At 45.5% G+C, this 12509-nt stretch overlaps 1 protein-coding gene across 1 annotated transcript in view; it reads left to right on the forward strand.

Moving 5' to 3' along the window:
• The window catches only part of LOC107114338 (PR domain zinc finger protein 10-like), an 87742-nt gene extending 77262 nt beyond the window's left edge, over positions 1 to 10480 (forward strand). The window contains 4 exon segments of the mRNA XM_015415784.1: positions 444 to 584; positions 3271 to 3439; positions 7436 to 7515; positions 10161 to 10480. Coding sequence (XP_015271270.1) covers positions 444 to 584; positions 3271 to 3439; positions 7436 to 7515; positions 10161 to 10373 — 603 coding nt within the window. The 3' untranslated portion in view covers positions 10374 to 10480.
• Positions 10481 to 12509: the final 2029 nt, after the last annotated feature.

Genomic DNA, 12509 nt, shown 5'->3' on the forward strand with positions numbered 1-12509 from the left:
GCCAGCATGGCTTTTCCCTGCAATTAATTACCTCTATTCTTACACTGCCAAAGCAGCACAGGATGAACCCCTAAGGGAACTGCAACCGTGCCGCTGTACAGCAGGAGGCTGAGCCCTTGTCCAAGCATTCTGGGGCCTGCAGGAATGATGGCCTCAGTCATGCCACAGCCCAGGGTTGCCAGCTCTAGGTTGGGAAATATCTGGAGATTTTAGGGGTGGAGCCCGGGGAGGGCGAGATTTGGAGAGAGTGGGGTTTGGGGAGGGGAAAGACCCCAGCAGGGCACGCTCTAAAGCTGCCATTGCCTCCCCAGGAACTGATCTCTGTCATCTGGAGTTCAATCGCCAATACCAGGCGATCTCCAGGCCCCACCCGGAAGGGTGGCAACCCTACCACAGCCCCATCGAGGTTACGGACTGAGGTTGTGTTTGTGTTTTTCTCCCAGGCTACCTCACCCCACCAGTCCCAGCATTCCACGGTGGACGTGGGGCAGCTGCACGACCCACAGACGTATACCCAGCATGCCATCCAAGTACAGCACATCCAGGTTGCGGAACCAGCCCCTGCAGCCCCGCCTTCCTCACAGGTAGCTCACGCTTCTGCTTAGAACAACAGGAAACCTTGGCATGCCTAACTGCACAAATGCAGGATCCGAATCAGTAAATAAACCTGCTCTTAAACCTTCTCTTGAAGTATGTCAGAGCACTTCTCGCCTAATGAGTTCGCTTTCTGTACTTTTGACATTGTGCACTATGTCATCTCTTTATTCCAGTGGACAGTTTTGGAATGAATCTTCCCGCTGCTGTTGCGGGATGAAGGAAGAACTGTGGTTATGTTTTTCATGGCTGTTTTTTGCTTTATGCACCAAACTCATTAGCTGGGTCATCCTAAGCAGAATTGCACTCTGGAAACTAAGCAGGAGTTGGCCCTGGTTAGTATTTGGTTGAGAGGCCACCAAGGAAGTCCGGGGTCATGACACAGAGGCAGGCAAGGGCAAAAACCGCCTTTGAACATCTCTTGCCTTGAAAATCCTACCGGGTCGCCATAAGTCAATTGCAACTTAGTGGCAAAAAAAAGTCCACAGACTTCAGTGGGCTTAGAAGGGTGTAACTCTGCCTGGGATGTTTATTCAGAAAAAAAAATTGGAGACTGTGGTTGTGTCTACATGAGGGTCTTCTTTGTGCTGTTGAAGGGTTACTCTTCTGCAGGCAAACGGAAGCAGAATTATCGTTTTGGTTCCATGCGACATTAAAAAAAAAATTATTTCTACAAACCTGTGTGAGATCAGTGTTACAGCAGTGTGAGGCACGACATAGATTCCTGTTAATTACCTCTATTGAAGTAATGTCATAGCAGTGAGCATATTTTAGAGACAAAGGAAGGAGAGTGAGGGGGGGTGAATTAAAAGAGGCAGGAAGAGGAATGCCCGAATGCAATATTGCATTTGTTGATACAAGTTTTGTCCAACAGGTTAGAATTTTGGACCATAATGTTTGCCATAATTCTTAAGCAAAAACCTCTGTGAAAGCCAGCTAAACATCTCAAAAGAGATCCATTCATTGTAAGCTCTGACTGGATGTAAAATGTTTTAAGTCTCTACACTGGGGAGAAAAGTGGGGTATAAATGAAGGAAATAAATATCCCCCTCACAATTAGCTAGGGGTTTTTCCACCCCGCCAAACATATCACCATTTCTACATGAAACTCTGGTAATACCTCCTCTGAATTCAGTGAGATGTTAATTATGCTTACTCAGGAACAAATCTGTTTTGAGTCAGTGGGATAATCTGTTTCCCTTCTAACTATTAGTAATTTTTTTAAAAAACTTCATTCATATCCTGCATTTCTTTCCCAGTGGTGAACCAAAGTGGTTTACATTGTTCTCCTCTGCAGTTGATGTGGTGATTAAGAGTGGCGGACTCTAATCTTGAGAACTGGGTTTGATTCCCCACTCCTCCTCCACATGAAGTCTGCTGGGTGACCTTGGGCCAGTCATGGTTCTCTCAGAGCTCTCTCAGCCCCACCTACCTCACAGGGTGTCTGTTGTGGGGAGAGGAAGGGAAGGAGATTGTAAACCACTCTGATATTCCGAGTGAAGGTCAGGGTATAAATCCAACTCCTCTTCTTCTTCCTCCTCCTCTTCCCCTGTTTTATCGTCATAACAACCAGGGCTTTTTTTGTAGAAAAAGCCCAGCAGGAACTCATTAGCATAATAGGCCACACCCAACAGCCAGAACTCATTAGCATATTAGGCCACACCCCGACACCACCGCTCATTAGCATATTAGGCCATTAGGCCATAGCCCCGTGTTGCCAGAAGTGTGGTCATCCAGCCACACCCACCTTTTGCTTCTTATTCTGTTTACCTTGTTTGTTGTCTAAACCCAGGGCCTTTTTTTTGTAGCAGGGACTCCTTTGCATGTTAGGCCACACACCCCTAATGTAGCCAATCCTAATGAGTTTCTGCTGCTGGGTGTGGCCTGTTATGCTAATGAGTTCCTGCTGGGCGTGGCCAACTCAGGAGCCAGCCGGAACTCCGTTCCTGTGCGTTCCTGCCCAAAAATAGCCCTGACAACAACCCTGTGAGGTAGGTTAGGCTGAGAGTGTGTGACTGGCCCAACATCACCAAGCAAACCTCCATGGCGGATTGATGTTTCAAACCTGGGTCTCCCAGATCCTAATCTTGTGCTCTAACCACTACATCATGCTGGATTTCATATCATGTATTGGACTTGATCCTTGGATTATTTCCTGATCTTATTTGTGATTCTATGATTTGATTATTTTTTTGGAAAAAAAAAAAACCCTGATCATCTGTCACTTGCACTGCTTCATTACAGAGGACCAGAAGAACTGAAAATTGAAAAGGAATTCACATGTAAACACAGCCTTTGTCAGGCCACACCATAGCATAGCAATGCCATTCAAGGCCAAAACGATCACCACCAAAAAAACTTAGATTTCCCAAACAGATGAGAAGACCAACGTGAAAGATACAGGACTGCAATAGTTTGGCAATGATCTCTCCCAGATTCTCTGTAATAACCACATGAACCAGTTCAAACAGCTCCAGGCTACAGAGCTAGGGGGCAGCAACCCCCAAATTTTGACAACTTTATTGTAAAAGAATAAAAGTTGATTATCACTTTCTGTGGAAAGTAGTTATCCTGGGAAGCACACTTTCTGCAGGTGCTAATTATTACTGTAACTCCTAAGCATGTAGGTTCCTGGAAAATATGTGCTGTAATTGCTTTTCTCCACTGTTGTTCTAGGTGGGAAGTAAGCCCTTAAGCCCTTCGTCACAACCATCCCAGCAGGAACTCAGCCCTTCCCAGTTGCAAACACCCACCACCTCCCAAAGCCAAACTCTCCAGCCACAGCAAGGCTCCTCCGTTCAACAAACATACTTACCCAGCACGTGGAACTCATTCCCCAGCTATTGTAAGTATCAAATACGTGGGCAAATCAAAATTCCGACTAAATTCACCGATCTTTTTAAATCAAACCATCATCTAATAGAAATGGAGATGCAAAAAGATCTAGAGACCTGGCACAAAATGAATTTAGCGTGGACAGACAGATTAAATATAATCAAATCATTCATTTTACCCAGATTTCTCTTCATTTTTAGAACTGTACCTCTCCCAATAACCTCAACTCAAATCTGTAAATGGCAGAAGATGCTTTTAAATTTTTTCTGGGCTTACAAACACCATAGAATCAAGAGCCACACTCTATATAGAAAATCAGACAAAGGAGGAATTAACTTCCCTAACATACAACACTATTTCAATGCTATCAATATGGCCCATATAATTAAATAGCTACAGGCTGAACCAAACTCGGATCTAGTACAACTAGCGAACTTCTACACAAACCCTTGCAGTATACAAGAATGTATATGGCAAGGAAAACTAGACAGGCCAAACAAACTTAAAACTAATACGATACTCTCAGCATCACTGGACATATGGGACCGTTTAAGACCAAAACTCTTACCATCTACTTCTAGATATCAAGCATTTTTAAATCAAATCTGGCTTTTACTAGGCCTCAGAAACCCAAGCTTCAACATATGGAAAGATGCTGGAGTCAATACTCTCCAGGATCTTACGTACATGAATTCTCTTCTATCTAAAACAAATCTCTTCTATCTAACACAAAATACCCTGGATCCAATACTTCCAAATATCTAACCTATACAAACGTCTCAAACTTGACCAGATAATGAAACAACCTCTGATGGCATTAGAATAAATTATCAGAACAGCAAAGGTATCTGTGAAGGGACTGATATCAAAAATATACACGACACCAACTGCTGTAGAATACAAAACTCATCTTCCCTACCAATCCCTCTGACACAAAGAATGCAACATTCAATTAACAGATGCATCTTGGCAATGCATATGGACTAATCCACCCTTTAAAACTAAAATTGTATCAATGAAACTGCAATCTTTTAAAATATTAGCGCATTGGTACCTCACACCCAACAAACTGGCACACATGACTCACGCATATGATCCCAGTTGCTGGAAGAACTGTGGCAATAGGGGCACTTGCATTGCTGGGTGTCGTCCCAAAATATTACCCTTTTGGGAAGCTGTATTAATACAAATCAAATCATTTCACAATTTAGACATCACACCCACTCCTGAAAACTTGTTTTTAAACAGTTGGGTAGCTCATAGCTCTGCTCCTTCAGTGGTGGAGAGGGTCTCTATACTGCTATTTGCAGCCAAGACGGTCATTGCCACCCACTGGAAAACGACAATGACACCCACAATTACACATTGGCACAAAAAAATGTGGGATTTATATATCATGGCAAAACTCTCGGAAAACCTTGCACGCTTTGACAGAATTCCTGCTCCTTCCACCTATTTGGTTTCCTATTCTAGAATACCTGCAACAATTCGAAGACACTCCCAAGGAAATTGATGCATTACACCTGTGGTAAAACTCAAACAATCATTATATCTGTTGGTAATCTATTATTGTTCCAAAATGGAGTCTCTACACTACCATAAGAAAGCATGTTTTCTTTGTGATTATATGATATGTATCAAATTTATTAGTTATTAAGATCAACTGGAATTACATTTGGTATAAATTACCATTACCTGAATTGCAAATGCTTATTACTCACAAATGTGTTTGTAACACCTATTCTCATTTATTATACAACCTATTACCACTATTCTTATATTCAATAAAAATATATTGTATTAAAAAAAAATACGTGGGCAAGCGGCCACCAAAGTTTGTGCCACCTCTCGCTTTTGAAGGCACTGGGAAGTTCTGTTAGGTCACTGGGTCTCCAAGCTACAATTGAAATAACCAGAAAAGTGTGCAAAGAGCTTTCCCCACCTTTGAAAAGAAGCTCTTGTTCAGATGGAGCTTTCCACGCACACTAGAGCCCCAGTTAGTCTGGTTTCACTGCTAGGCAGTAACACAATCGAGCCGATCAGCATGCCCGTTAGTTAAAGTTTAGCTTTTCAGCTGTAGCTTAATCTTACTCTGGGATACTCATGAGACAGGAAAGTTGGATTCATAGCGGTCGTTAATGCTTGACTCATATGTGACGGCAGACTTTGGTTTGGTGCTAATTGGGAAGTCTTTCTCGTCTTTCAGTCAGAAGAGGAAGGAATTAAAGTGTGCAAACCAAGGACTTTCAAGGCTCATTTCAATATGGGTTTTTATTTATTTATTTACTTACTTACTTCATTTATACCCCACTTTGATCTCCAACGGGAACCCAAAGCAGCTTGGATAATCATTCTCCCCATTTTGGCCTTACAACAACCATCTGATGAAGTAGGTTGGGCAGAGAGAGAGAGAGAGAGTTAACAGGACCAAGGTCATCCAGCTTCCATGGCAGAATGGGGATTAGGATCTGGGTTTCCTAGACCCTAGTCACACACCCTAACCATTATGCCACTCTGTTGGCCACAAAGAGAACAATTTCATATATTGCTTAGGAAAACTCACCCTTAAAAATTTGCTTCTACGAAGTCGCATAGGATTTATTTTTAACCTAAATGTTCCTGAATTTAGTCCTGACAGGTTGGTTACCAAGAACCCACTTGGCAATCCCTGTTTTTTCAAAAAGAATTGCTGCGCTCTGTAGAGAACAGGTCCAGTCATGAGGGATTTTTTAATGTTGGAATTAGTGTTAGAGTCCCACAGCAATCAGTTCTAGGGTTGCCAAGTCGATCTTCGCCGGGAGCGGGGGGCTCCCGGCCGGTGTTTGGTGCGCGCGCGCCGCATGCACGTCACCCGGAAGTGACGGGATGACGGCAGGCACGCTGGGGGCGGGGCCACGGCCATACAAGGTAAACCATAGAGTTTTCCCTCGGATGGCTGTGGCCCCGTCCCCAGCGTGCCTGGCGTGGTCGCGTCACTTCCAGGTGACACGCACGTCGGGGAGGAGTTCCCCCCGGGGCCCGATCTGGCGGCGCCAGGGAATGGGCCTCTGGGGCGGGGATTTCCCCGCCCCCCATGGGGACTTGGGAAACCTAATCAGTTCCCAACAATTTCTATTCAAAAGAGTGAAGTTTGTTGAATTCAGGTCATCTGTGCATACATTCTGTGTTAGAACTGATTGCAAGTGTGCGCAATGGGGAGTTATACATAAATCAAAGGGGGTCCCCCTGATGGGCCTGGGCCAATCAGGGAACAAGCAAAAGCCCACCTAACTTAACGGGTCTACGTTCTCAGAGAAAGCCACAACAAGGTACCAAGGTCACCGGCCTAGGCTAAGAGAAGAAGAGTCCGGAAGAAATTAAAGTTAAGATTCCATTACAGCAACATACCATCCATCACCTCCCCCCCTCCACCAGCTATGGCAGCAGCTTAGCTGACAATTAGTTGGCTTGATCCAGTGTTTAAAAACAGACGTTAATAGGCAACCCCAGGGGTCATTTCCTGCAGGAGCGCAAAGGAGTGGAGCTCCAGCAGTAAAGAGCCCAGGGGGCGGGCGCATGCAACAAGCCCCACCCCCTGCTCCCAGCAGCCCTCAGTCAGAGCAAGAAGCAGCCAGGTAAGCTGCAGAGCCCCCCCCCCCGGCTCCCCAGTCCAAAACAGTCCAGTGGCACCTTTAAGACCAAGTTTTATTCAGGCACAAGCTCTCCCTCCTCTGCGAGGACAGATCTGCACGTCCCCCCCCCCAGTAGCTAGCAATCCAAAACAGTCCCGTGGAGCCTGAGCAGTGGGTGTTGCCTTCTGACACACTTCCGGTGATGTCTGGGGGTGTGGCATATGCAAATAAGTTATGCTAATGAGTTATGCTAATGAGCTCCTGCACCTCTTTTTCTACGAAATGACCCCTGGCCAACCCTATAACTCACAGGCTTTATTTTGGCCTGCTGATAATTCTGTATTTTACTGTGAATGTTCAACTGTATTTCTTCCTCTTCTGATTTCGCCTTCTAGCTTCTGAGATTCAGTATGTGATCGCAGAGACTGCTGTCGGGGCTCCTGTCACTGCAGGGCAAGTGAAGCCTGTTGCCCAGGTAGGAAGAAAGAGGGCTCTTTTAGGTGTGGGGTTGGATGATCATTTCAGAGGTTATGTACATGAAGCATTTAGCACTTCAAACGCATCATACAAATGCTTGGAAACCATTACCAGATGTTTAAATAAGATTTTGCTAAGCACTCCAGTATTGTCATCTATGTATTGCCGATGTGGATGGTGAGGGAGCGGCATACCTAAGAGCAGAGCTACAAGTTATCGTTTCACATGCCTGTTCCCAAAGCCACACTTGCTAGGGGCAGGCGAGGCATGGTGAGGCAGAATTAAGCCCTTCCAGTTTGGTGTAGTGGTTAAGTGCGCGGACTCTAATCTGGGAGAACCGGGTTTGATTCCCCACTCCTCCACTTGCACCTGCTGATGTGACCTTGGGTCAGTCACAAGCTCTGGCACAGCTGTCCTTGAAAAAGAGCAGTTTGTGTCAGTTCTCTCAGCCCCACCCACCTCACAGGGTGTCTGTTGTGGGGAGGGGAAGGGAAAGGTGTTTGTAAGCCGCTCTGAGACTCCAAGTGAAGGGCGGGGTATAAATCCAATCTCTTCTTCTTCTTCTTCTTCTTCCACATCCCCAGACTCTCTCTTGAAAATGGCCCTAAGGCCATTTCATCTGAGTCGGTTGGCTTCTGTCACTGAACATTGGCCCCGTTCATACGAAGCGTTTTGAGCCGGGAGTGGGCCGGATTGGAGACAGAGCAAACGGGCGCGATCCCACACCAACATCTGGCTGGCGTTGCGCTCCCGTCTCCGATCCGGCCCTTCCCTCGATGAGGTGCATCAAAAGTGAACCACCTACCCGAGGTGGTTCATCCGGACGACGCGCCGCAAACCAGGCCGTCGGATCGCTGGCGCGTCTTTGCCCCAGCGCATCCCCGGCTCCTAGCCGAACTGCGCATGCTCCGACATGTGCAGTTCGGCAGGCTCCGCGTCTGATCGTGCCGGGGAGAAAAGGCGCCGCAGCCAGGGGATCCGTGGGATCCCACCGCGGCGTCACAACTTTGGCGCGGCTTTTAAAAGCCGCACTTTTAGAGGCTTTTCCCCTGCCGTGTGGCAGGGGCTATTGAAGACTATTAGCAAGAGGACATAAGTGGATAAGGGAAAATGTGATTACCTCTCTCCCATCCAGTCATTCTGACCTGCAAAGGTGTTACAAGGGAAGCATATGGGAACACTTTATTTCCCTCGGGCCATGTAGTTTCACCCAAAGATCAGTCCCTGAGCTCACAACTGAGACCAGATTGGGTGCAGGGTCTTCCCAGCGGATAGTGATGTGTACACCTCTACAAAGACTGCACAGAGTGGGGGCTGTAATACTACTCATGACATTTGCATCCTTGTGTACACTTCCTTTCACAGTGTTGCACTGAAGGGCTAAAGCCATACAATCGTTACTTAGGCATATGCAATATTTAGGAGGTACACTTGGGAACAAACACCCTTTCAGTAAGTGTTCTGAGGGAACACACAGAGGATCTGGTGGCATGCGTGAGTTTTCAAGTTATTTGTTAACTTAGGCCTTTTGTACTCCCATACCAAATAAACATAGCATGCATTTTTGCCAGATGTTAGCTTTCCATTTCATGTAGCTGGTGGCCAGGAAAGGACTGAGCTCTGATGCTCCTTTTAAGAGAAAAACAATTATTAGTATACATATGCATACTTTGGACCCAATGCATGAAGTTGTGTATTTTTGCACTTGCATCCCTACATTCAGCTACAGAATGACTCATGACAAGTGGTCCTAACTGGTATGCCAGACTGTAAGTCTCAAAGCATCATTTATCGTTAGATGGAAATGTACACTGGAACATGGTTGTTTGAGTATTCATATGCCACCTTTCTGCTTGACAACAAGCTTCCAGGGTGGTTCACAGTAAGAGAACACAGATACATAATAAGGTGCTGGAGTCTATTTGGAAAACAGAGGCTGAGCTGAAATGCCCTCCTTCCCAATCCTTTTAAAGGGTCTGTGTAGCTCTCACCCTTGAAGTATGCTACCTAGCAACCAAGGCCAGGTAACACTGGATATTTTGTACTGAGAAAACAAGCTTTTATTCGTTCAGCCAGATGAAGAGTCTGCAGCTCCAGGCTCTTCCCAGCAGCACTGGGAGGCAATGAAAGCAACAGTTTTTTTTATCTGGTTAAGGAACATCTAAAGAAAGAACGACTCCATCTACAGGACCTTCTGCTTTAATGCATTTACTTCTTCATGGCATAGGATGTAGCGAAATGGAAGACTGTCTTAGAATTCTGTTTTAACTGAATTAATCCAAGTTCATCCATTTTGCGCGCGTGCGTGTGTGTGTAAAATAACATCTGATGTCCCAGATTTGGATACAAAAGTGTATACCACGTTTAATTGAAAGGAGGAGAACCCTGAATTTAAAGCAACCTCCTTAAATTAAATCATGGGCATGAGATGGTCCATGGGGTCGCGAAGAGTCAGACTCGACTGTGCGACTGAACAACAAGAACAACATTCAATGTTATACTTCAAAAAATATGATTGGACATAACCGTAATTTGCATGCAAATGTAAGATGATCTTCTCTTTTGTTTTGATGATATGCCCATGAAAAAAACCCTGCTTTTTGCATTTGAGTAAATACTGTTTTCCCCCCTCTCCCTCTGCAGACACATTATGTAATATCCGGAGGTCAATCTGAACTAGATGTAAAACCAAACCTTTCGCTTTCCAGTGGTGTAGAAGTGGACTTGGCCCAGCCATCGACACATTCTGACCCCCTGGAATCCCCAACAGCCAATCAGCAGCAGACAACACAATACATCATCACAACCACCACTAATGGCAATGGAAGCAACGAAGTGCACATTGAAAAGCCATGAACTTCCTTTGCAGTGGATAAATGAAGACATTCGGTTGGGCCAGCTGACTTTCCAGGACGTTCCCCTAAAAATATGGAGCACCAAGAGCTGTTTTTTTTATGTTTTCACACATACAAAACGAAGCTCCACATTTCTTGTTGACGCTTTAAAGAATTTGACAACTATAAGAAATTGAAACATCCACGATCCCTGCGAGGATACGACCATCTTCCGAAGCACTTGAGCAATGAACAGTCATAGAAAATGGAAACCGAGTTTCCTCTGGATTGTTATTTGGCATACCCCTTGCGGAGCCTTACTTTTCTTTTCTGGATGCCCCTCCAGCTTCGATATCAACACTGAAGGAAAAAGGTTGCTAGTCACATGGCTGCCGGCGGAATGTCTTTTACCCTTCTAATACCTACAGTTTTTTTAAAAACAGCATCCTATGGCTAATTATGTTTTCAGGTGGCTTTATTTCTAAGTAGCCATGGGAGAAGGCAATCTACCCGCTTGGGAAAAGCATTGCCTGGAAAGAAGGAACAATCGTAAACCCTTATTTCCCACTCTATGCGTGGGACAGATGGGACAATGAAACTGTGAAGCTGTGCAGCAGCAGTTAAATTATTATTGGGTTAGGGTGTTTGTGTGTTTTTTTTGAACCTTGTGAACTGTTTACATGCCACCTTGCACTGCCCTGGTACTCAGTTCTGGAGAGTATGAACGGAGCAGATTCGGAACCTTCAGAAGTCTCCACCGCACCTAATGAAATCAGAGTAGCATACGATGCTTAAACGTTCCACTGTTTGGCTGTGTTCCCTCCATCCAAGGGGAGGGGGAGAATTGGTTCCTTTTCTCTGAACAAAACCAATAAAAGGCTCGGAGACCTAAATGTGTTCAGTGGCTTTTGATGTGTTCATTACCAATTATTAGGTCAGGAGGGGGGATAAGTGGGGAGGCAAGGCCCAGTGTAATTTATTGGAGGCCGAACTTACAGGAAGGAGCGGCCTTGAACACTGTTATCCAGGGCTCTTTTTGTAGACAAAGCCCAGCAGGAACTCATTAGCATAATAGGCCACACCCAACAGCAGAAACTCATTAGCACATTAGGCCACACCCACGACAGCACAGTTCATTGGCATATTAGGCCACGCCCCCTTGTTACCAGAAGTGTGCTCATCCAGCCACACCTACCGTTCCCTTCTTATTCTGTTTACCTTGTTTGTTGTCAAAACCCAGGGCTTTATTGTAACAGGAACTCCTTTGCATGTTAGGCCACACACCCCTAATGTAGCCAATCCTAATGAGTTTCTGCTGTTGGGTGTGGCCTATTATGCTAATGAGTTCCTGCTAGGCGTGGCCAACTTGGAAGCCAGCCGGAACTCCGTTCCTGTGCGTTCCTGCCCAAAAATAGCCTTGGTTATACCATTGAGTTTGCTGTGGGCAGAGTCCCTTTAACTTCACAGCACTGAAAGATAGCTCTCTGACCTTCTTCCCCCTGCTTCCGCAGTCTGGGGATGTTACATTGCTGCTGTCTGCAAACTTTCATTCTCCCTCCCCCTCCCTTCACAGAGGCCGGTTGAAAAAGGCAGCTAATTTCAGTGGGCTTTTTATAAAACGAGTGGCCTCACTCTATAGGGGGGAAAACACCCCCACACACCCCCAAAGACAGTGTATCAGTATTAAAGGACAACAAAAGCCATCTCGGAAGACTGTGTGATTGAAAAAGCCTGGGGCACAATCCGCTGGCTTCTCCTTCATAAGCCCTGTTTAGATTAATGGTTCCGCGCAAGGCAGTTGTTGCGTTCCCAATAAACCCCCAATTCATTTCACCACGGTTTGCTCAGGAGACGTTCTAAGCCAAGTGGGCTCAGCTTGGGACTGGCTGAAGCTGGTGTTTCTTCAACACAGCTTATTCGAAGGCTGCACTTTGTTATTTCAACCAACTGGGACAAATAACTTCCAAGTGCAACATTCCAGAGAGTGAGAGCAGTGGTTTTCTTTACTGTTATTGGAGAGAGACACTAAAAATCTTTATTATCCTTCCTTAAATTTGTTCCTAGAATGTTGTAGCGTAATACAACACCATTTGTTCCAGACTCTAGAAGCTCTCCAAAGAACAGCCATTCAGCTGTCATAAAGTCAGCTTGGCATCCC

This window comes from Gekko japonicus, unplaced genomic scaffold, assembly GCF_001447785.1.
Source record: "Gekko japonicus isolate JY-2015 unplaced genomic scaffold, Gekko_japonicus_V1.1 scaffold2196, whole genome shotgun sequence".
In the NCBI taxonomy this organism is placed as follows: Eukaryota; Metazoa; Chordata; class Lepidosauria; order Squamata; family Gekkonidae; genus Gekko; species Gekko japonicus.